This window comes from Diceros bicornis, chromosome 21, assembly GCF_020826845.1.
Source record: "Diceros bicornis minor isolate mBicDic1 chromosome 21, mDicBic1.mat.cur, whole genome shotgun sequence".
Taxonomy (NCBI): Eukaryota; Metazoa; Chordata; class Mammalia; order Perissodactyla; family Rhinocerotidae; genus Diceros; species Diceros bicornis.
Window position 1 is genome coordinate 34,659,041 of NC_080760.1, and position 25,941 is coordinate 34,684,981.

At 42.0% G+C, this 25,941-nt stretch overlaps 1 protein-coding gene across 7 annotated transcripts in view; it reads right to left on the reverse strand.

Moving 5' to 3' along the window:
- The window catches only part of SAMD12 (sterile alpha motif domain containing 12), a 380,602-nt gene that overhangs the window by 122,456 nt on the left and 232,205 nt on the right, over window positions 1–25,941 (reverse strand). The window contains exon 5 of one of the 7 annotated variants that reach the window (XM_058564835.1): window positions 18,185–18,217. The exons of 5 other annotated variants lie outside the window; for them this stretch is intronic. In XM_058564835.1, coding sequence (XP_058420818.1) covers window positions 18,185–18,217 — 33 coding nt within the window. Of the gene's footprint in view, window positions 1–18,184; window positions 18,218–23,390; window positions 23,675–25,941 lie in introns of those variants that run through there. One more of the 7 variants, XM_058564833.1, reaches the window with a different exon arrangement.

The window sequence follows — 25,941 nt, forward strand, 5'->3', positions numbered from 1 at the left end:
AGAGTGGATAAGCTTCGGCAGAGCAGTGATGGTGTTTGTTCGGCACTGCCTAGGACAGCACCTGGCACACAGGCACTCAATCTGTATTTGTGGAATGAATTCACCCACATCGTGCTATGCAGTTGACCCATAATTGGTCATAGTGAGTGTTCTCTGGTTGCAAAGGAAGAGTACACACAGCTGGGAAGGGATGGCTACTCCCTTCTCTCCAGAGACTGCGTCTATGATGGTGCTTATTGTCATGCTGGTTACGCCACGTGACCACTGCTTACTTCTCTACGCAGGGACACTGCTTTATTCTTGTTGGTCCTGAACCGCCTGCTGCTAAATAGCAAGAGTCAGGCACACTGAACCCTAATCTGAGAAATGCCCCCTTACCTCAATTTCATTTTTTAATGGCAACAAGAATGCCACAAATGTTGTTTCTCAGGACACGCTTGCAAAGGAAATGTATTAATGCCATTTCCAACTTCTGATTCTAGAGGAAGAGAACCAGGGTGGGTGGGGAGAGACGTGGGGGAGTTGCAGAAGCAACAAGTTGAGGGGCTGAGAGGAAAGGCTGTGAAGACTTCTTATTGTTTCTTTATCCTTGATTCTAGTCTTCTCTCTTTTGAAACTACTTTTAGCCAAAATTGAGCATCAATGATGTAAAAGTACCAGAAGTCTTACTCTCCAGGGATGTGAACGGATTAATCAACCAGATCTAGCAACACTGAATCATTTGGAGGCAAAACCAGAATTGACTCACAATGGCCCAGCAGGGTGGCTTACTTTGGAAATATTTTGCCACCGCTCTGCTGGGTACACTAAAAATGCATGGTGCCAACTGACTCCATGGGGGGAGCACATGGATTCAGCTGCTGAAGACTGATGTGAAATTAAAGAGAGAATGAAATGTGTGATCTTATTTAATCACACCTGGTGCTTCAATTTCTCAATAAGAGCACCCTGCTCCACTGTGTCAAATTGGAAAGATTATATATATGAGTTGTAGCTAGAGGATGGATTTACTCTCTAATGCCTGCCAATCCATTGCAGGGATCTAAAAGGCAAATGACAACTGAGTTTTTATCATAAAGAATTTGGGAGCAATTATCCCTGGACCTGGATTGGCATAAAATTACCATAAACTGAGGGGTAAGCAGTGAAACACCACCGTCTAAAAGAGGCCAGAAACTGAGGGGCTCAGGCTAGGGGGTGGCTTGGGGAAGATTATGAATATTAATACCCAAAGTATATTCCAGGTCATACTCTATTTCTTTTCTGATGACTAAGTGTGTGATTTGTCCTGCTTTTAGATTTCCAGAAGAATGACAGGTACCAAACAGAGGGAAAAAGAACTATTTCAGCCTATTTAGGAATATAGAAAATATTACACAAATTTGTGAGGAGCTTACAAGTTTATAAATCTGTACTGGAATTAATATTTAACAGAGATCACACCCCCTCCCTCTGGCCCCGTCACTAAGGAGTTGCTACTTTGCAGCATCTGGGGGTTTATATTGAGTATCAAACACAATGTAATTCTGCAGAACCTGTGCATGTTTCCCTGGCTAGTTAGATACTTCATGGCAATGAAGTCCTCAAGGAGAGCAAGGTGCTTCATCTAATGTAAAAATGGTTATTGTGGTTAAATGTTCCATTCTTTGGGGGGGAGGAGACGCCTTCTACACCACTCCATTTAGCAGCAGAAAATAAAAGCTTAGGTATAATTAGCTTAACATAGCCGGCTTTACATCACATTTATAGCAAAGCAAATCAAAGATGAAAACAACTAGACAATAGCTATTTGATCCCTTCCATAGAGAACAGTGCAGTGGCCTGCAAACATGCACATGCGTGATCCCCAAAGATGCAACGCTAGTTCAGAGAGGATTTGTTTCAAGAGATTGACTCAGGGAAGGGAATTATGTAGGGAATACATGAATGGATTGCCCAGAATTCTGATATAACTAATTGTCAGGAGCATGGGCTTTCAATGTATTTTTTTAAAAGAACCTCCTAAAATTAATTCCTACTGCCAGAGATCCAGGTAACTGAAAGTCCTCCTGGTTTCTCTCTTGCTTCTGAAAATCCAGAGTGTGTTAGCCATCTCAGTAGCACTTGTATCACAGTCGATTGTGATCTTCTGATCTCCTCTCCTAAGACTGGAGGGTTCTTGAGGGCAGAAAACCTGGCTTGTTTGTCTTTATCATCCATTTCCAAAGTATATGACATAGTACTCCCATGTCATAGGTACTCAATAAACATGTGAATTGGGCCATTCGTCACTCCAGGTGGCATTACTTTGGAAAGTAATCAGTTATTTCCCCGTGTATGAAAGAACAATGGACAAATGTCAGAGGAAGTGGGGGGAGGCAGATGGTAGGCAATCAAGTGAAGTTATTTCGAAATTAATTCTCTGATATTAAAAAAGATCTACTGAATGGGCCCTTTATAGTCACTGAATGAGAATCTATGAAAATAAAATGTCAATTTAAAATAAAGGCCCATCCATTTGCCATGTGGTACATTTGTTGGCCCCTTGAACAGTTTAGGTAGTCTTTAGGATTTGTGGCCCCAACCTTTTGTTGGCAGGAGGGCAGGCAAGTCTGACTTGCGAAGGTGGGCTGAGGCAAGATGCGTGGAGGTTGCATCAAGATTGTGACATCTGCTATTCAGAAGACAAATTGTTCAACTTGAAAAGTTCTGAATGCCAGGGATGTCTTTTAAGGTTTGCCAGACCTATTTTCAATTTTCAAAATGTAGACTAAGAGTAACATATTTTCATCCATTTAAAGAGTCTGTTACTGTATAATTATATGTGAATTTATAACAACGTAATAGGTAATTAGTATATATTAATCATTCCCGATTATATTTTGGCTCAGGAATAAGCCAGTCTGCTCTCTTCACCCTCTTTTGAGTAGACAAAGCAATGGATATGACCATGCCTCCCCTCTTTAAACCCTGTAGAGACTGGCCCTTACTTCTAGGATAAAACCCAAATCCTGGTCATCATGGCTTACACAGTTCTGCCAGGTGTGGTGCTCTCCATCTTTGGCCACCATCCACCTTCCTCATGATGCCCTTATGCTAATTTCTTTAGTTTACCAAGTCTTTCCAGCCTCTAGGCTCTTCCTACAGGCTGTACCTCTATTGTATTGCTGTTCTTCCTACTTCTTTGCTTAACTTGTTTATTAACTCAGGTTCAGATTTTTGGCCCCTTCCTTAAGAAATCCTTTCCCTGGCCCTGTAGTCTGGGTTCCCCCTTATATACTATCACACAGTAACTTCTTCACAACTGTCATTTAATAGTTATTTGTGTAATTCTTTCCTTAATGGTTATGTTTCATTCTATATTTTAAGTGTCATGACAGCAGGGAAAAGGTGATTCTCAAAAATTCTTTGAGATGATTCTGAAAATCAATCTGGTTTGGAAACTATTGAGATGAGTGCAAATTTGAGACAAGCACCCATAGTTCAGAGGGAGAAAAAAGGCAAGTGGAAATGATCAAATAGAAAAAGATGGACTAGAATCACACACATAGTATATGTGGCATATGCGTAACCAGAGTAAAAGAGGAAGCCATCAGTACCAATGCAACAGAGTCCATTTCAAAAATGTATATTGAAGAAAATTCCCCTGAAATGAAAAAAAAAATCTCTAGTTTAAAAGGTTTGTCTGTGGACTTTGTGAAAATTGATAAACATTTAGATCCACTGAATATTAAGCCTAAAAAAAAACCATTTCCCGAAATCCAGGAAAACAAAATAGATCCCATATAAAAGAAAAAGATGCCAGTGGAATTTGTCTACATGGTTTTCAGGGAGAATGGTTACATTATGATTCCCAAATTCTATTATCTGCCCAAGCTGTCAGTAATAAGCGAAGGCAATGAGAAGGCATTTTCTGCTGGGAAAGGGTCCAGAAGGTTGATGTTCTCTATGGTAACTGAGATTAACTAACAATATGGAAATTGAGGAAGGCAAATATTGTTAAATACCATTGTTTCTAAAAAGAATGTAAACGATATTCTTGAAACAAGAGGCCCAATTATATAAGAATCCACAATTCAACTATTACAGAGTGGGACAAAAATCCCAAAGTAGAACAACAAAAACTGGGAGGGAGGGGTGGTGTGTGTGGGGAGTGGGATGAAGGAAAGCATGGTCATTCTTCATTTGTACATAGGCATGAGTCAATAGATATTGTTTCATTCTCGATATTAATAATTTGAGAAAAATAGGTTTAGATCATAGGTTTTAAACATGTAACAATATTATTTAAACATTTGAGAGTAACTATCAGAGGAACTTAAAACAAGTACCATACCTTCCAGATTCCTGGAGTAGAATTGGGAGAAGGGAAGAAATCAAAGAAAAGTTTGGATCATAAAGTAAAATTAGCCCTCACTCTTTTTAAAAAGAAGAGAGGAATTAAGGAAACAGAAAAATATTGACAAGTCAAATGTAAACTGAGAACAGAAGAAATAACAAAATAATCATTTTTTGTAAATACACATATTTATGAAAGTCTGCAAGTATATGCACCAAAATGTTGACAGCCATTTCTGCATGGTGGGTTTAGACCAACTTTAACTTTTTTATTTTTGCATAACTAATTTTTTTTTTATTTTCTGGCAGTGATCACATATTACGTTGTGATTGAAAATAAAACATAAACGTAAAATTCCTCTTCATTCATCTGAATGAACACTGATCACAGAGCCGCTCATTAAAACTAGAAATGACCAGCATAGCTGCAATGGCTGAGATTGGCATTTGCTATGATTATGCAACTTGTTTCACTAATTTGACTCATTTCCCCAAACAGGATGCACAGGTGGCATTCATTTATTCAGTCACAACACTAATTACTCTTCACAATTGAGCTCTTCCCTGGTTTTCTCAATATAACCATTGCAATGGTAGGAAAATGCTCGAGTGATTGCTTGTGTATGTGTGCGTAGAAGGTGTGGGACCTTGGCTTATAGCCAAATGAGTCTGGATCTGCTGCTGGGGGTCGGCTCCTGTAAGGCTGTGAGGACTTACTGGTGACATTTCAGTTCCTTAGCATCATACACTTTAACTACACTTCAGTCTCAGCCCTCATAATGGCCCCCACCGCAAATCTCAAACTCCAGCCATAGGAGCAAGTCATTTCTTGACTCTTGCTACCATGCCTAGAATACTTTGCCTTAATCAGTCTCAGTCCTAGAGTGCCCTCCTCCCTGATCTTTGACCTTCCCCCTTCCACGGGGAGTTAAGGGCCCCTTCTAGTGTCCATAGCACCCTCCGCCTATCTCCTTATTTATCTCAAGTTGTATTGTGACTGCTTAGTCATCTGTCTTGCCAAGGAAATGCCTGTCTCGCCAGGAAAACCTGGAATTCTTGCTGGCAGAGAATGTATAGTCTTTGCCTTCCAGCATTAGCACAGTGTGTGAACAGTAGACAGTACTCAACAGACAGCTATGTACGGAGGGCTTCTGTGAGCTGATTCACTCCAGCTTCCAGCCCTTCCTTCCCTGTGCACAGATGAGATTTTTATACGACAAAATAAGTTGGTAAGGACTCAATGGCAAGTTTGCTGTGCTCTGTGGCTCCAAACTCATCAAAGATCCTAGCTATCTTGTGCTTTCTTCTCATCTACATCCTACAGGAAGTCCCATCACTCTCTGGCAAGAAGCTAACACCAAGCTTGTTCAGTTTTCTGTACCATAATCCCAAGTGTGTCACTACTGAAGGAGAAAGGATGTTCACAAATACCTGATGTTGGCATCGAAGATTCCCAAGTTGAAGAACTACCTCACCCATGCCTATCTTTTAGAATATGAACAAGCAATGATTCTCCTATTTAATAAATTTACAGGTGAAGAGTAAAGGTAAAGGCCCTTTACCAACTGTGCAACATTTCTGATGTGGCTCAACTAGGACCCCTATTGTTGTCTTGTCCATTTGCGTCCAGGCTTTCCCTCCTCTTCTACATTTGTGCACATGACTCGATGGCTCTTCACTATGACCAGGTCTTCCCACTCTCCTAACACACAAGCGGTTTGAGGTTGGCTCTCCAAGGAATTATCTTCCTGCATTATTTAGGCGACTGACCACAAACTACCTTGCCCTAAGTCCCAAGTATAATGTCCAAGAGTACCTGGCAAAAGGTTTTCAGGAACTACTAACTATAATTCAACTCAGTGTATTATGGGTTGAAATGTGACCCTCCTCCCCAAATTCATACATTGAAGTCCTAATCCCTGGTAAGTTAGAATCTGACCTGATTTGGTATTATAGATGTAATTACATAAGATGAGGTCAAATTGGAATAGCCTGGGCCCCAAATCCAACATGACTGGTGCCCTTATAAAAAGGGAAAATGTGGGCACAAATACGCACAGGAGGTGAACGCCATGTGAAGACTGGAGTTATGTTGTCATACAAGAAACCACCAGAAGCTGGAGAGAAGCCTGGAACAGACCCTTCCCTAGTACCTTCACAAGGAACATGGCCCTGTTGACACCTTGATCTTGGGCTTCTGGTCTCCACAACTGTGAGAAGATAAATTTCTGTTGTTCTAAGCTACCCCGTTTGTGGTACTTTATTATTGCAGGCCTGGTAAACTAATACACAGCGTGATATACCAAATGCTTTATCACTCTATCTTGCTATTCTGAAGGCGGCAAGCTAGTTTCCCTTTAAAGTTTGTGCCAAGTCTTCCAGCTACATCATGCTATCTACCACCTTAGGGAATGATTAGACATTTGACATTGTCCCTCCGCACTGAGCCAGAGAACACTAAGAATGCAATAGGAGGGTATCAGGTTAGGTAGAGAGAAATAGAGAAGGAACAAGTCTTCTTTGTGCCAAATGCTTCACATGTCTCTCTTTACTCCTGAAAACCACCTTGTGACGTAAGTAGATTGTTGTTTATTTGCATATTACAAATTAGCTAATATGTGGCAAGATCAGTAATCTGCTGACAATCACGAAGCAAGAGTGACAGCACAGACATTTGAATCCAGCTCTGTGTGACTGCGAAGCTATACCAGTATTGTCCTTTTGGGGAAGATATTTAAACATCAGAATAGGCTACCAAAGAAAGCTGGCTACTATCATTTTCTTGAGAGCTTAAAAACAGGCACGTTGTTATCTTTTATGGATAGGTTACGCATGGTTTTACCTGAAGTCAGGAGCACGGACAACACAATCTTTCAAAGTTCCTTTTGGGTCTATGATTTTTATGATTATAGAATAGTCTTTGTGAATTGAGGAAGAAAGAGCCTTATGCTTCAGGAATTTTATCCATGTAGTCAGTCCTCATTTAAAATGTTCGGCTCTCTAGATTAAAGGACAAGACTATGCAACCAAGCGGGTCCCTACTAATTTCTGGCTTGGGACCAGTTATCCATGTCACACGCCAGCTCCACTGTTACACACCAGTGTCTCTTCTCTGTCCTGGCTCCCAAGGTATTGAGTGAATTCAGACCCTTTAGAAGCAGGGAGGCCAAGCACACTGTCTTGACATGCTTTCTTAAAACTTATGTCACCTTCTAGTCACCTCCTGCAGGTTAGGCAATAAAACGTTTATTCACTTAATAATGTAATGCCTACTTAAAGACAGGAGTCTTGGGCCATGAGATTCTAGATTTAAATGTACTGAAATCACCAGGGGTAGCGGATCACATAGGAAATACTCTAAGAGCAGTGTGCTAAGACTAAGAGCAATGTGCAGCTATCTACAGACCAAAGAAAGGTGGTGAAACTTAAAAGGATAGAAACAAAAATTAGCAAGCAAGTTATGTTTTCATGAAGATATAAGTTCCTCCCCCTGGGAAAGTGGATGTCTTCATCCAGAATTGGATGAAGCACACAATCAAGGCCGTATTAGCTGTAGCTAATCACTACTTACTATCAATAATTTCTGCAGTTGCTGTTTAATTTTAATATCTTTTATTTTTATAATTTTACCTAATTGCCAAGATAGTGAGTTTATATTTACTTTGGATTCCAATGTTGAAATGAGGAAAAAGCTACTTTTTAAAGAAGAAAATGAACCTTGATAAAGATGACATTTTGTCCTCCAAATGTTAAGGTGCTGACAAGCTTTCAACTATGGGGAAGAGAGAAGTTTGGTTGCCATTGTTGCTTTTACCTTTTTTTATAGGATTTCTACTTAAAGGAGCGCAGAGTCTGTTGAACAAACACAGCAAATTAATTACTGGTTAAGTATTTCACTACTTTGCAAACAGAAAGTCATTTCCACCCTCAGGGCTTGGCCTCTCTGGGCTGGAACACAGCTCTGCTGCTCAGCAAGTGACAAGACAGCCCAGCATCGCTCCCTAACAATTTCCTGACATCCTCATGGTCTTGGTATTAAACATAAACAAAAAGAAATCTTTCAAAACCCAAAAGCATTTTAATCAACAATCTATACAACATTGATCATATCAATATATTGACACTGGTACTCAATGTCACCGGGAGAATAAAGAACAAGAAGCCACTTATCTTTAAGATGAAACAAAAGTCTTTGCTTCCCCTCTGTCTGACTTCACAAAGTCCTCGATTATTAAAAAAAAAAAAAAAAATGGGGGGAATTGGGGGGAATTGTCAGCACAAGCTGACGCTTTGCCAAACATACTTGGGAAGGAAAAAAGATAATTCCTTTAAGCCTATATGGGACAGGCTGATTAAAATCAGGGTCTTCCTCACATCTCTTTTAAGAAACAAAACATAACCGGCGTTTGCCCCTGAACCTCCCAGCTCTCACTGCCGCTTTGAGGAGTGGTGTTGAAGGAGCGGCCTCGCTGCAGTTTCTGCAGCCTGTTCGAGCAGAGCCTGATCGACTGATGCCTCAGTGATCCTGTTCTTGCTTTTCTGATGGGTCCCTGAGGGTGCTTCTAAGTGCACCTTGCCTCCCACAGCTCAGATGGGATGTGTGCCCCTTCCTCCTTCTCATGCACTAAACCTCAGCAGGGGGAGGCTGCCTCTCGAGGGTAGGCGGGTTGCAGCTCCCTGCCCCATTCTGGGCTCTTCCGAGGCATGTTTCCACGTAGCTTGTCGTTTTGTCTGGGTATGGGTGTGAACAACGGCTAGACACAGATGAAATTGTACTTCTGAATCAAAGAACGTGCTACCCAGGAGGCATAACCGGTATTTAATTTGCTGCCTGTGTTCAACAGACTGTGAGCTCCTCAAGGGCAGGGATGGCGTCTCATTTGTCTTTGTACTCTCTGTGACTAACACACATTCATTTGTTCATTCATTTATTCAACAAATATTTACTGAGAGCTGGAGGTACAAGAGGAGAAAGGCACAGGCTTCTACAAAGAATCAGACATTTCTTTGACCCACAGCTAGATTGCTATGGAATAAATATACTTTCTAATACAAGATACACGAATACACACTCAAAATACTGTAAGGAATACAAAAGCTGAGCTATCTTACTTACAGACTCATCGAATGTCAAAGATGAATGGGAGCTGCTTTTGTAGATAAGGCAGCTAACTCTCAGAAAGAGCTGACCAATCCTGATATTATGCTCTCTTCACCTGGAGCAAGGTGGTCCATGGAAGATAAAGTACTTCAAGTAGAAATTTCCATCGCTCTCTGTATCCCTCCTGCCCTCACAACCTAATTTTTTCATATATATATATAATTCTATTTTTAATATTTTTATTCCCAAAGGTTTACATAATTCAAGGGTCTCTAGACCATGGTTTAAATAAGGATTGTGAACCCAAATTCCCGCAGCAGCCAGGATGCAAAATAATTTAAGCAAAGCCAGGGGAAAGAATGAGGGTCAAAATAGAGCAAATTAGAAGCACATGCTCTTGTTTCAGTTCTCTACTTCAAATTTGCAGCTTAAAACAATCATTTTATATTGCCTATGCTTCTGTGGGTTAGGAATTTATGAAGGGCTAAGCTGGGTGGTTCATCTCTGATCCATGTGATGTCCCCTTATAGGGATGGAGGACTCATTTCCGAGACGGCTTCCTCAGTCACCTGTCTGGCTCCTGGGTGCTCCTTGACCTTCATGCTCCATGTCTTTTTACACATGGTGTCTCTTCTCCTAGGACCTCTTCATGTGACTTGGGCTTTTTACCGAATGGTGGTCTTAGGGTAGTCGCACTGCTTATATGGTGGCTCATTTCCCTGAACAAGTGTCCCAAGAGACAGGAAGTAGATGCTTCCAGTTTCTTAAGGCCTGGGTCCAGAAACTGGCATAGCATCACCTCTGCCATATTTTATAGGTCAGAGCAGTCACTAAGCCTTCCAGGGGAGGATACCCAGACCCCACTTCTCAATAGGATGAGTGTTAAAGAATTTACAAACATCTTTAATGTGCCACAGTCTGTTTTAGGGAGCAGCCACTAGGTACCAGGTTGTTGCATTGTGGGCTGTGGTCCCGTACAAAATAGTTTATTTTTAAAATAGAAGATGGAAATTTATATTTAAAAATATGATCTCTTCTGATCCTTAAATCTTAGCAACTAATTCAAATTTCCTGAAAAACTCTGTGTGCCAGACACATACACTTGCAGATACTCCCCACGCCCACTAGTCCATACCCTTTGCTTCAAGCACTAAAACAAATTCTAATGAAGGAATTTTAAGAAAATACTGACACACATTTGGAAATATTTTGCCTACAACTGAACGTGAAGATCTTAAGAGCTCTTCACCATCTTTGACAATAGAATTTTATTGAAAACACACCACTAGGTAAATGAGAGATCTTTCTATATAACTCTATCATGACCCACAAGAGAAAACTAAATGTCTACTATTCTGAGAATTCCCTTTTCCCATATCTATCCTGGGAAAATCACAGTTTGATGAAAAGTAGAGTGATTTTCATTTCTTGTTGAGTTTGAGAACTAGAAATACAAGATCATGATGGAGGTCCTGACTTAAAGCCCCAAAGGAAAGAAAAACAAAGAGAAGCCCAGAAACTAAGCCACTGACATAAACAGTCCAAAATCCACGTTAGAACTTTTTAAACTTTAGTGACCGAATCACCTTCTGACTCAGAAGAACTAGGGAATGTCCCAAGACTCAGCATTTTGAATCAATACCCTAGATGATTCTGATGCAGGTGGGTCCTGAACCACATTGCTGGGACTCAATTACAGGGACAGGCTTTTGAAAGAGAGCAAAATTGGGTGCAGCTATAGCACGAATCATGCCTCTTTTATGAGTTGGTGGTGGCTGTGGTGGTCGTGGAGCCAGGAGAAGAATGTATACGGTGGGCTCCATTTCCCTGACTCAGTGTGGAAAATGTGCTAGGAGATATAGTTTCCAGCCCTGATTTGCATTAGCTAGCAATTGAGCTCAGGGAAGGTATTTCCCCTCTCACGGCCTCAGTTTCCTCTTCTGTAAGATGAGAAGAGTTGGCTTGGGTTCCAACAACGGCAAGGGCAAGTGTCCAAATTCTGTGCTCAAGATGGACCCTGCTCACCCACAGAACCATGCTTTCTGCTAAGTCCTGGCCTTACAGTCCTCTACTCAGCTACTTCCAACAGACTGGAGTTAACACATGGGTTGAAACCAATTTTCCAGCCCTGGCGGAGGATCTCTGTGGCCTCTTCCTGCTTGTGTGGCTATATTATGGTTTTAGAGTGAAAGGTGAAAAGAAATCATGAAAGGTAGCTTAGGAAGGCAGAAAATAGTTTTGGGGGCAGGAGCTACAAAGAAATGGCAACATGCAATCTGAGAAGGGTAGGGGTCTCAAACAGTCTGCCAGCCAATCTCAGGGACAGCCTGGTTATCATGGTGACGGAGGTCTTGGTGAATTCCGGCAGCTATACCCCAGGACAATCAGCAGGAGGGGCAGGCTGGGATTAGGGTGAGCAAAATCGTAGGTCAACACATACAAGAACCTGGGAGTGAGTGCCTCCTTACGTTTTGCACCAGGCATCTCACTTACCTCACCCCAGTCCTGGCCCTGAGAAGGAGTATTAGGACAACGGAGTTACAAGCTTGCGGCAAAGTTGTCAGCTCTACTATAGACCCTTTGGGTGGAGTGGGAAGCGGGTTCTAAAGAAGGGGAAATACAGACAGACCAGGCCAGAACTTCCATAGATTTGCTTTCCTAAAGGGCATTTAATGTAAAGGTCAAAGTCTTCCGATAGGTGTTGGGTTAGCTGTGCAACTTGGTCAAACTACTCAACCTCTTTAAGCCTCAGCTTTTCAATCTGTAAAACAGAAATAAGAACACTTTCTTGGCAGGGATGTTGTGAATAGAATGCACATATGGCACCTGGCACACAGTATTCGGTCATTACATGGAAATTCTTTCCTTCCTTCCAGACTCCATTCTGCCTTGAGTGACTGTCAGGAAATGAAGCAAGCTAGGGATAGCAACTTTCATACCAAAAATGGATGTGGAAATCCATGTCCTTGTGCAGAGGAAGCCTGGCAGGTCTTTACATGCATTGTTGACTTTTTGACTCACAACTGCTTTCTCTTTTAACTCCTCCCATCCTGCACAGGTTGGACCTCATGTGGGAAGGTTGACAGTATAACGCCAGGATCTTGCCCACCAGGAAAAATCTCCCAGTGCTTCCCTGAGGCTCAAGTTCTAGGAAAAAATATTATAAACTCTGTGTCATAGGTCTGCTTAGTAAGAATTATAGCTACCATTTACTTAAGTAATTAGTACATGGTTGGCCCAGTGCTATGCACTTATAATTATAGAAGTCAGCCCTTACAACCTGCTAAGAAGTAGATATGTCTATTCCCAGTTTACAGATGAGCAAACAGAGGCTAATGTGGCTCATAAACTGTAGAAATGGGATAGCAATCAGATCTTTTCTTGAGTTCTTAATCACTGTTTACTATTGAACATTCATCACTCTGGAAACGCAAAAAACCTAAGAGGAGTTCATTGCTCTTAGGGAATTTAGAGATGCAGAGAAGAATCAGCACTAGTATGCGAAAAAGAATAGTGTAACATGGGGGCCGGCCCAGAGGCACAAGTGGTTAAGCGCATGGGCTCCGCTGTGGCGGCCTGGGGTTTGCCGGTTCGGATCCCAGGCGTCCACCGATGCACCGCTTGGCAAGCCATGCTATGGCAGCGTCCTATATAAAGTGGAGGAAGATGGGCATGGACGTTAGCCCAGGGCCAGTCTTCCTCAGCAAAAAAGAGGAGGATTGGTAGATGTTAGCTCAGGGCTGATCTTCCTCACACACACACAAAAAAGAATAGTGTAACAGTGTGTAGCAGCTCAACTAGACAATAAGCTACTTGGGGGCAGGGAGATTGTTTCATTCTTTTTTGTATCCCTATTTTCTAGTGCAATGAATGGCTCTTAGTAAAAGCTCAATCACTGTGTGTTGGATGTATAAGCAAATAAAATAAGTTCTAAGGTGTATGCTACAGACAGATTGGTGGAAATTCAAGGTCCAGCGAGGTCCCTATGACTGCAATGGAGAAAGTCAGCTTCATGGACAACAGAGTGGGACTCAACTGGGATTTAGAGAGGTTGGAAAGAGCAAAGAGGACAGAAGAAAAACATAAATGGAGGCACGATGCAACATAAGCACGGGGTACTGAGACAGTGAGGAGGCCAAAGTGTTTAGACAATTATCTGTGCACTAGTCAGCTTGGCAAGGAGCCAGCTAAACCAACTAATAACTGGCGGATTCTTGGTATGAGACTGTTATCTGGAAACAGGTCAACAAGCGTCAAAGGAAAATAGCATAGGCTGGTCTAGACATACAACGTAGGGAAGTAAACTGGAGCAGGCTGGATTGCAGGAAGCACAGTCCTCCACCCATGGTAGAGGATATGCAAATATAACTTTTGGCAGCTGTGAAAAACCTAAGAGGAAGACAAGTCAGCCATGAAGAATGGAGGAGGAGGAGTACCAGAAAAGGTGCTTGGAGGAGCACACGCTGGGGCTGATCACCCTCACCAGTTGGTTTTTCACGCACCATAGCAGCCCACCTGGTCTCAGAAGACCCTTGGTGCATCTGTTTATTCTGTAAAACGAACTCAGGGAAATCATATTTACTTACAGATAAGTCACAGGCTCAGTCATGAGGCTCAAAAAGCCATAAAGTTTCTTTAGTAGGGTTGTCTAACTAAACATATTAAAAATTTCATATATACATATGCAATTTAATATAATTTATTTTCATATAAATGCTAATATAATTTTATGTAAATTTATAAATTTTATCCTAGGCTAAAGAGCTAAGTCTAAAACTGGAGGAACATAAAAGATGGCTCTACCTTGAAGCTATTGGTTCCATCCTTACCCTTCCCACCCAATTGTTCCAAAAGAATGATGAAATTGTACCAGTCAGTTCTGCTCTGTCAGTGTATATTAATTTATATGTCCCAGCTGGGAAGAAAATCATTACTTGGTAATGATCTCCACATGGGCCCCAGGAACCCTAACGTTTCTCACCAAGAAGCCCAGATGTGGGGTGATCTCTGCCTCTGACTTTTGGGATTGAACAGCTCATCACTACCCATACCGTATGCTGCAGAACCCCAAGGACCCACGAGATGTTAAAAGGCACTGTGAGGAAAAAGATTTTCTAATCATGATGGGGATCCCGAAGCCCCAGGTTTGGTGATTCACTAGGAGAACCAAGAGGACTCAGCATATAATTGCGCTCCCAGCTAAGATTTTTTACAGCAAAAGGATATGGAGCAAGATCAGCAAAGGGAAAGGCACATGGGGTGAAGTCCAGAGTAAACCAAGCACAAGCTTCCAAATGTCCTCTCCCAGCGGAGTCCACAGGATGCATTTCATTCCTCCAGCAACGAGTTGTGACAACACATGTAAAATGCTATCTACCAGGGAAGCTCATTAGAGACTCACTGCCCAGGGATTTTACCAGGGGCCGGTCACATAGGCATCCTCTGCCTAGTATGTACCAAAATTCGAGACTCCCAGAGGGAAAGCAAGTGGTCAGCAGAAATGACACTGTTTGTACGAACAGTTTAGGTATATGAGCCGTTCTGATCAGGGAGTGGTGGGAACTCTCCTGAAATCCAAGTTTCCAGACACCAGCAAGGGCCAATCTTGCAAGCAGGATCTTCTAAGAAAAGCCATCTCAGGGCTGCTATGTTAACGTTTTTCTATACAACGGTCTACTAAGTCTAGAAAACCCTGTATACCGTGGCCACCTTTTGGAGACTAATAATGCACATTAGCATATTAAAGGCTTTGAGAAGTACTGCAGTATATAAGACTGATTTTTTTTTAACCAACATTTCCCAAACCTATTTGATCGTTCTCTTTTTTTTAAAAAAAAATACGATACTTATTACATCCGTTTGGATACTAGCATTCTACAGGATACAATTCGGGAAATCCTGGACTAAATGTATGAACTACATTGTACCACTTCTCTGGCCTCAGCTTTCACCATTTATTAAACACACTAATGACAAAAGCTTGCACATATCTTGCTCCTACTGTGCGTTAAGAGTGTTTTATACAATAACTTATTTCATAAAATAAGAGGTTGGACTGGGTAACCTTTAAGCATGGGAAGCCAGCAGAGTAGGGGATTAAGAGTACAGACAATGAACCAGACCACTTGAGCTCGTTTCCTGGCTTTGCCAATTACCAGCTATATGACAGCTTTCTTAACTGGTGTGCCTCAGTTTCCTCATCTGTAAAATGAGAACAGCGCTTAATACACAGTAAGTACTACAAATGTGCTTGTTGATTTTTTTTTTTTTTTTTTTTTTTTTGTGAGGAGATCAGCCCTGTGCTAACATCCGCCAATCCTCCTCTTTTTTTGCTGAGGAAGACGGCCCTGGGCTAACATCTGCGCCCATCTTCCTCCACTTTATATGGGACGCCGCCACAGCATGGCTTGCCAAGCAGTGCGTCGGTGCGCGCCCGGGATCCGAACCAGCGAACCCCGGGCCGCCGCAGCGGAGCGCGCGCACCTAACCGCTTGCGCCACCGGGCCGGCCCCTGTTGATTTTTTTTTTAAGTAAATGAAGTTCTTTCCAGCTTGAGCAGTTTTGATCCCTTACTCTATGCAGGAATCACAGTGAGGCACAGACAACAGACTCTTCAGAGATTATGGGATGGGATGGTCAGATGAGGGTGGCCTGAGGGTACCAGAATGGCCCCAGGTGGAGTTTGCTCCAGGTCCCAGGATGCCTTGACACCCAAGGCCTGTCAGAGCCAGGGCCCACTCCGGGGAGTAAACATAGACTGTCACAGGCCAGGAGGCACTATTAATTTCCTGGGAGTCTAGGACTGAGGCCAACAACAGAAGTGATCTGCTTTTGACTGTAAATAGAGCAAGACTCTAAACAGCCTTCAATTAAACCTGGCAATTTTATCCATATGCTAGAAGAAAGGCACCTCGCAAGAAAATCCCCTCTGAATCAAGATTCATACAGATCTACACGGCAGAAAAAAGAACAGGGAAAGATGCCAAATTGAAAAATGACAAACTGCCACCAGGAAAAAGCCGATTTTTAACATGCCTTAATGCTTTTTCTTTATCCCTTCTCAAGCCATCTCCAGTTGAGGAATGTTCTCTATAACTGAGTAATCCTTCATCGAGATATATGGAGAGTCAGCAGTGTCATCCTGGAAAATGAAGGACAGTGATATATTTTGTAGTATGTAGATACAGGTGGGTGTAAAAAGCACACGGTGGGGGGAGACCCCTTAGTGCACTAGGGTGTGCTGAAAGTCACTTGAACAAAGAATTTTTAAAGGGCTTGGTGAAGAAATTAGTTTGATATCTTCTTGAGACAATCCTAGGTTTGTCATGTCCATAATTGTTCTCACAGACAATTCCTGTGGCCATTTTTCTAGAATTCATCTTTTTGAAATCAGGATCGAGAACATTTTATACACTTTTGTAGTGCTACGCCTATCTATTCCTAGCTAACACTGAGCTGGGCGCTTGGGCACACAGTATATGCTCAATAAATGTGTGTGGAATAAACAAAGGCCTTTGTTCACAGATCCCTCCACTTTAAATGTCCAACATTTGCCTCCTTACCTAGCAACATCTGATGCATCAAAGCTGTTTCCTCTCTGAACCCTGCCTGATTGCCTTGGGCAGTACCATCTCTCAGAGTATATAGCACTTTGTGGACAACACAAGAGCGACTATTGTGGGAGCCCTGACTTTGTTCCTGGCACTGCTCCAGGACCTTTATATGTATCAACTCTTTTACTCCACACAACCACCTAAGAGGTAGGTCCTTCTACTCCCTTCACTTTTACAGGTGCAGGACAGTGAAGATCAGAGAAGAAAACAACGTTCCCAAGGTTCCATAGCTAGGAAGTGGCAGATACCTCATGCTAGATGCCTCAACCATAGTATCATAGTATTTGCCACATCATGTTGTGGTTTATCACGGTCTAACGTCTAACCATTCATTGGTCCCTGTCAGTGGAAGCCTGGGAACTATCTCTGATGGGGCAGGGGTGTTCCTCATGTAATTCCTCAAACAATCAATAGAACCGATTGATTAACCCATGACAACACAACTCAAATATTGAAAAAATAAAACCAAGCATTCTATAGTCAGGCAGATCTGCCTTAAGCGCCAGCTTCTCCAAACTCTAACCTCATGACTTTGACCATGTTATTTTAGTCTCTCCGAGCACTGATTCCCTCTCTGTAAAGTGGGAATTACAGAACTTACTTCATGGCATTTGTTGTGAGAATTAGCTAAAGAACATGAAGTGCCTAGCACAGAGCTTAATTAACTCTAACACTCATTTAAAGGTTTGTTTGATGGCCATACTGCCTAACACTTGCCTGAGGCTTAGTGGTTGTTCATCAAATGTCTATTAGATGAATGAATACATATATGTCTCAATTTGGGGATCCAGCGCAATAAGACCCACACAGAAAAGCTAACTGTATTCTGGTTGCCTCAAAATGGATCCTCTTATTTCCAGGATGCAAGATTCATAAAATACACACAGGTTGGTGTCTAGACCACGGCATAGTTGATTCTTAAACGTGGTACCAAAGCAGCCATCTTCACTAGGGGAAACCTGCCTGCCTCTTACAGGCTACTCCTTTACTGTTTCACTCTTTTTCTCGGTGTCATTCCTAGTTCTGATAGCTTGTTTCAGTTCCTTTGATCACATCTCATCATCTCCCTGACACATCTCTGTGACAATCTCTTAAGTCAAGAACACAAAATTGCTCTTTCTTGCCATGGAGGAAAGAAGTCTTCAAAACTCACTTTTTCCAGGGCTCCATCTGTATGCTTCTTCCTCTAAATAGTAACGCAAAAAAAAGATGTAAATTTATATGTGTCATTCATTAGGTACAACAAAGGCGTCAACTACATAAGAACCAGAGTCCACACTTTTTAGGGTGTCTGACCACCTCACAATGGCCAGAGCGGATGTCTCTGGGAGATATTACAACCTTGCCACTGGCTGTTATTGACTGGATCAAAGTTGGGCCAATCAGAGTTCCCGTCCAGGGAATATGGAATTAGGATGGGGAGGGGGAGAAAATAATTGGGAGCAGCAAGATGAGAAATTAAGAGAGCACTTGAGAGAGTTCTAGCCACAGTCAGTAAACTTGAAAGAGGTGGGGAGTCGTCAACTGCCATTCTGTGACTTGAGTCACAGAGATATTGTGTACATAGAATGAAGTAGATAGAGAAAAAGGAAAAACAAGAGAAAGAGAGGGCAGACTATTGTCTGGATTCTTTCTGGCTTTCATGGTTCTAGTTCTTCCTGAGGTCTTGCTGCCTCTTTGCTCTGAAGCTCTGTCAAAGACATCTATATGTGTATTAGGAATACCCTACCGAGCCCTGTTGTCTTGCTGAAGCCACCTTTAGATTTCTGTTCTTTGCAACCACAAGAATCCCAACTTACTCAATGACAAAACTATCATTACAATTAGGGTTATCAACAATAATCCTCATGAGCATTTAACACTGCGCACATTTACAAACTGCTTATTATTATTAATACCTACTACAAGCCAGTACCAGAGTAATGCTGCTGAAGTAGCCATCCAAGAACTAATAATTAGGCAGCAGCTGGAGGTTAAAAGCAAGCCAGGGAGAGAGAGTGGATTTACTGAAATGATAACTAATATGAGAAGTCATCAAATCACTGGTGATGATTCCGTTTACGAGAGTCTATCAAGGTCGGGTGACTACAGATCAGTAAGACAGTAGGGGGAAATGTTTTTCTATTAGGAAAGAATAAAACAATGAGACAGATGGATTGCTGCTTTTAAGATGAAGATCACAAGAGCACACAAAACTGGCTATGCTTAGGTGGTTCAGGAAAAAAAAAAAAGGCTACTCTCTCCATAGTTCCTAAGAAATATGCTTCATTCTTACAGATGCCAATAAAGCATTACACAACTGTCAATTTAATAATGAAGGTGCCACCAAAGATTTATATTTAACAGAGACCAAATGTAATAGACAATGGGGAAAGGGGGTTGGTGGGGATCTGAGTTAACTAACCATGTTTGAGGAAACAATTGAGGCAGTTAGAAAATCAATAGGAAATCAGGCCATTCTGCAGGACCTAAGGGTTTCTCAGTGGAATATTTTAAAACAGCATTTTATTGACTTATCCCATTTTTAATGCACTAAGAAATGTGGTTCAGGTGCCTGCTGTCACACCAGAAATGGGTATGCAATGAGACTCACGCTAACTGTAGAGCTAGTAAACAATGGATGAAAAGGAACTTGGTCACTCACCTCTCTCTACTCAGTACAGCCCTGCATATATATCCTATAGATATATCAAACAACACCAACACCACTCCAGATCAGAAAAATACAGTAATTATGTTGCTCTAGAAAATGTGGAAAACCCAAGAGAGTGCAAAGAAGAAAATAAAAAGCACCCTTAAATCACCATCCAGAGATACCACTGTTAACATTTTGGTGCATTTCTTTCCTGTTTTCTTTTTTTTCCTGTGAGTGTGAACAATATACACTTATATTTTACTATATATACACTATTTAAAAATAGTATATGCAGTATATGCTGTTTTTATATTCTTCTTTTCACTTAATATCTAGCGACGATTTTCTCGTCATTGCATATAATTTCAAGGCTGAACATTCAATTGTACGTTTTTGTCATAATTTAACTCACATAATAGATACTTATATGGTTTTAATTTTACTACTTGCTATGGACTAAAAGTTTGTGTTTTCCCAAAATTCATATGCTGAAGCCCTAATCCCCAAAGTGAAGGGATTTGGGAGGTAATTAGGTCATGAGGGTGGAGCCCTCAGGAATGGGATTAGTGCCCTTTTAAAATGAGGCAGAAGAGGGGCTAGCCTGGTGGCACGAGCAGTCAAGTGCGTGCGCTCCACTGTGGCAGCCTGGGGTTCGCCAGTTCAGATCACAGGCGCGCACCAACGCACTGCTTGTTAAGCTATGTTGTGGTGGTGTCCCATATAAAGTAGAGGAAGGTGCGCACAGATGTTAGCCCAGGGTCAGTCTTCCTCAGCAAAAAAAGAGGAGGAGTGGCATCGGATGTTAGCTCAGGGCTGGTCTTCCTCACAAAAAAATAAAAAATAAAAAAATAAAATGAGGCAGAAGAGAACTCGCTTTCTCTCTCTCTCTTGCCACCATGGGAGGGCCCAGCAAGGAGGCGACTGTCTGTAAAACAGGAAGAGAGCTCTCACCAGGAACCGAGTCAGCTGGCACCTTGATCTTGGACTTCCCAGCCTTCAGAACTGTGAGAAATAAATTTCTATTGTTTAAGCCACCCACTCTGTGGTACAGTCATCCCTAGGTATCTGTGGGGTTTGTTCTAGGGCCCCCGAGGATACCAAAATGGATGCTCAAGTCCCTTAGTTGAATCCACGAATGCAGAACCCACAGATATGGAAGGCCAACTGTATTTTTGTTACAGCAGCCTGAACTAAGACACTATTTTTTTAAACATTAAAAAAAAGAGAGCTGTTTATTTCCACTTCCTTTTCCTGCCCCTTCCCCACAATCCCTTCTCGCCTTTTCTGTCCAGCTCTGCTATGGGAAGCTGACCCCCAACGACTGCATTACCTGCAACCCCTTGCCAACTAGCTTCTGGTTGTGTTTCTCTAGTGAGAGGCACCAGCAGGAGGCGGTAGGCAAGAGGTTTGGCTATTCTTCTCTCATTCCCTCCATGCTTGGATCTGATGGTTCTGGCACTGGCTACACCTCTCTGCAATGGTTCCTCTGGTCAGCTGACCCCTCTTTCCTGGCTCCAGCTCTCCGCAGACTGTTAACACAGTCCCTTCCTTTGCTGCCTCTCAGGCTTCTGCTGTTGCTAGCCCCTGGGTGACTCAACAACTCTTGAGGATTCCTTCAACCTCTGCTAAGTAATTGCTTCTTTAGATTCCCATCTGAAAATTTCAATGAACAAGTTATACATTACATGGTATAACTCTGTGGAAATCATTTATTTATAAAAACGATAATAAAATCAACACTATGTAACCCCTATTCCAAATAATGAGAGGCATAATGCAGGTAAATACTCATACCAAACTTGTGAAATAGAAGAATGGTCTAGATTCTAGAAACTTCTTCCCTGACATTTTCAGAAAGTCCCATTCATCTAATTTCCCTCAATTCCCTTCCCTCTGTAATGTTCACAAATGACATAGGTCTTTTCCCCTTCCTCACAGCCTTTGCTCATGCTGTTACTCTAGATGGAGTGGTCCTCTAGTCTCCTCCCTACTTCTAAGCTCAGGCTGATGTCCTACTTCCTTATTGAATTCCTGGAGCCCACAACCATCTCTCCTTAGAATTACTGGAGCTGTGCTCTTCCACATGGTAGCCGTAGTCACATGTGACCACTTAAATTTAAGATTAAATTATAAATTCATTCCCTTAGTCACACTAACCACATTTCAAGTGCTTAATAGCCACATAGGGCTAATAGCTACTGCACTGAAGAGTACAGATCTAGAATATCTCCATCATTTCAGAAAGTTCTATTGGACAGAGCTGTTCTAGAGCACTTAATTATGTATGAATCCAGTGAGTACTCAATCATAAATACTCCTGTATTGTTCTATAGTTGCAGAGTCAAGAAATAATAAGGAAGAGTCTGCTTTCTTCCTTCTGAGTCCAAAGAGTGCTGGGCACACAGGAGATATATGGTCAATACATGTGCTGATTTGGGTCATGACCATGACTATTTCTCAGTAGAACATTATAACTATTAATAATTGAAGCAGGGTATAGCAAGTGTATAGGTGGGCAATTTGGAGGTAGTGATGGTAGGAATTCTTCTAGTCCCATAATAATAAAGGTAAAAACTCTGCGTCCTAAAAAATATCCTCCTTACGTACTCATAGAGAACCTATCTAAAACATCAGGAATGATTCTTTACCAAGCTACATATCCTCATCAAATGAAATTATCAAAAAGACCCAAATGCACAGCTATATATAGAAGCTTCTATACCATCTCTAGACTTGTTCACAGAGAATGAAAAACTGTCTTTAGGTATTGGTACACTTTTGACTGTGATTCTGGTTGACAAAGAAACTGGCCTGTGTCAGAAGCAATTTAACGGAAGTGATAAAGCTATATACACTGTACAATGCCCTCTCTCATCTCACTGGCTTGAGATGATTGCAGAACTTTAACAAAAATTCAGTGTTTGACTTATTGTAATAGCCTCATAAAATATATATTTCAGCCTGACACTAATCTCCGGAAAGAACGTGTTCTTAGATGTGGATCCACTTCCTATCTACCATTTATTCAGATCTGTGTTAATAATCACTTCGCAGAAATCTCTCTTTTCATCCTCATAGCAACCTGTGAGCTAGGTATTTTTGTTCTCATTTACAGCAGAGAAAACTGACTTTCTGAGAGGATATATCATTTGCCTAAGGTTCAACAGGTGGTGAGGGTCAGAGCTGGGATAACAACTTAGATTCTTTGACTCTGAGGATCATGATTTGGGTCACTCTGTGGTCGTTTATCCTAATATCGACAAAAGTAATGCTGGAAATGGAGGCTGGCGCAGCAGAGGGCGTGAGATACAGCCTCACAACGTTGTTTTGTGATCTCTCTCCTCAGCACAGCTTCTTGTTCCTCTCAATGCCTTTTCGGGTATTCATCTGAACAAACCTCCATCAGAAAGGACTTGTGAAACACACCAGTGCTGACGGTGGCTCAGTGAAGGAAGCACACACCAGACACTTGGAGCCTCTAGCTTTCTCATTTGATGTAAAACAAGCCCTAATGTGAGGAAAGGTCAGGAATGCCTAGTGGTCTGGTGATTGTACCATCCCCATGGCATACATGACACATACATTTTGATGATTCCTAAATTTACATGTTTAGTGCCCATCCCTCATTAGAGCTCCATACTCAGAATCTAACTGCTTTCTGAAATGTTTCAAAGGGGGCTCAAACTTAACATGGTACAAACAGACCTCTTCATTTCCCAGTCAAGCCTCTGCCTCATACTCCCCTTCCAGGTTCCTCACCCACGCAGCAGCTCAGGCCAGGAACTGGACTCTCTCTTGATTCTCCCTCCTCTGGCCACGTCCAATCTGTCATCAAGTCTTATTGATCCTGCCTGCAAACAGATTTGTCCCCATTTAGCTCAGTGGCAACCACCCTAGTTCTAACCATGACCTGTTCTCACCGGGATTTCTGCAAAAGTCACCGTCTGGCCTCTTCAGTTCCATCCTTGCCCTCGTCCAATCTATTCTCCACAGAGCTGCCAGTGCGATCTTTTAAAGATGTTAAATGAGATCTCATCACTCCTCTGCTTAAAATCCTTTACTAGTTTCTCATTACACTTTTGAGACCCTATTCCAAATCCTTAATGTGGCTTCGAGGCCCTGCAGAATCTGGCCCTTGCTGTGTCCAGGCCACATGACTCTCCCTCGAGCTCTGTGGTCCAACCTGCGGTCTTTGTTCAGTTCCTAGATAATGCTAACCTCTTCTGTGCCTCAGAGCTTAGCACATGCGTTTCCATCTGCCTGCTTGCTCCTCCCCTACTCTTCACCTGGCAACTCTCATTTCTCCTTCTTGTTACCACTTAAATGTCACCAGTATTCCTCAGTCTAAATTAGAGCCTCTCCTTGCATTATATATGTGTGTGTGTGATATATATATATATATGCATAGCTCATTTCCTGTTGGTAGGACCCCAGAAAGGGATGTGCTGACTGAACAGTGCTGCAGGGGGCAGTGCATTACAGCTCCTATAGAGAAACCTCCCTGGCACTGGACAATGGTGGCCATTCTTTCAAATTTCATGAAGTCTCACATACCTCTCACCACAGATTTTTCCAAAAACCAGTGACCAGTTTCGTGATATTCATGTTGGCTTTCATTAGCTCCAGACTCCTAATTCCTACTTATCTTCATCCTCTTCTTCATAGAAAGCAAATTTGAAATCTTGAAAGAAAATTTGAGTCTCTATAGAACTTGAATTTTTACATCTATAATTATATACCTTTTTTTGGTTTCTTTGGTGCACTCTCCCCCTTGCATGCCTTTTCTTTCTGCCATTATAGTCAAAACTGGTCACTAGATGACAATAAATGGCAGGAAGAAAGGCCAAAGCAAGGAGCACAATTAACTTAGAATATTAAGAAAGATTGCTGATTGGCTGAACATGTTGGAGAGCAGTATACTGATGCTCATGAGATAAAAGTGGGCACTAAGGGTGCTGTACCAGCCCACTGGATGAGAGACTATCGAGTGTTCAGAAAACGGATAAAATATAGGCTAACACATACTGCGTTGGATAGTTATAGGTCTAAAACAACTTATGAGTAGGATAGGCTCCCAGGAGTCTAAGTAATAATTGTTTTAATTATCTTTACTGCCATAGCGCTCAATATCTACCAGGAGCTATTTTAAGGATGAGGAAACTCAAGTACTGGCAGTTCCTAACCCCAGTGCTGGGTTAACCCAAGGGACCAGTTGACTCCCAGTACAACTGTCTCTCACAATAGAAACTGCCGAGCCGTCATAATTTTAGCTCTTATTATGATGCAGAGAAGAAAACAAAGGATGACTTATTTAAAGATTAAAACTGCCTATTTTATGGAGTAACTCATTAAGCTGTCAGAAACAACTTGCAAGCCATTTAAATCCAGTTTGTCTCTAGACCATTTAAGGTAAAAACAAAACAAAACAGGTGGAGTCAAGAGCCTGCTTGTCCTACAGCAGGGAAAATGGCGATGTGTGGATGAGAGACCCAGTTTTTTTAGCACAACACCTCAGAGCTGCTCTTTGTACCCACAGGGGTTTTGCTACAAAGACTGGGTGACCAAAGACCTCATATCTGTGGTTGTGAGATCATCAGCAAGTCTAAATACAAGTCTACCCATGCCAGGTGGGCATCAGCACCCATTTCCAGCCTTTCAATAAGATAGAGAATTGCTTTAACTGCACTTGTTTTTTTCCTGAAAAGAATTCAAGGTAACACTTACCCCCTCAGTATGTGTTTTGGAAAAGCAGAGGAGAACTCCTAAGAACCAGTGTGTCAGCCTTCTGGAAAGGGAACACAATCTGCTCATGCCAAAAAGACTTTGGTGAGTCTTTTGCAGCTAGCCTACTCGTCAATTTCAAGGATTGCATCGTTTATCATTAAGTCCCAATACCCAGCCTGACACATAGTAGGTACTCAATAAAAGTTGTTGAATGGGTGAATGAATAAGTATGTTTATTCCATTTGAATATCTTAAAGCACCTATAATGTTAGACACAGACCATACTCAATAAATAATCCTTCAAAAAATTTGAAGGGAGGGGCCGGCCTGGTGGCACAAGCCGTTAAGTGCGCGCGCTCCACTGCAGCGGCCCGGGGTTCGCCGGTTAGGATCCCGGCGCGCACCGACTCACTGCTTGGCAATGACCATGCTGTGGCGGCGTCCCATATAAAGGAGAGGAAGATGGGCACAGAATGTTAGCCCAGGGCCAGTCTTCCTCAGCAAAAAAAGAGGAGGATTGGCAGATGTTAGCACAGGGTTGATCTCCTCAC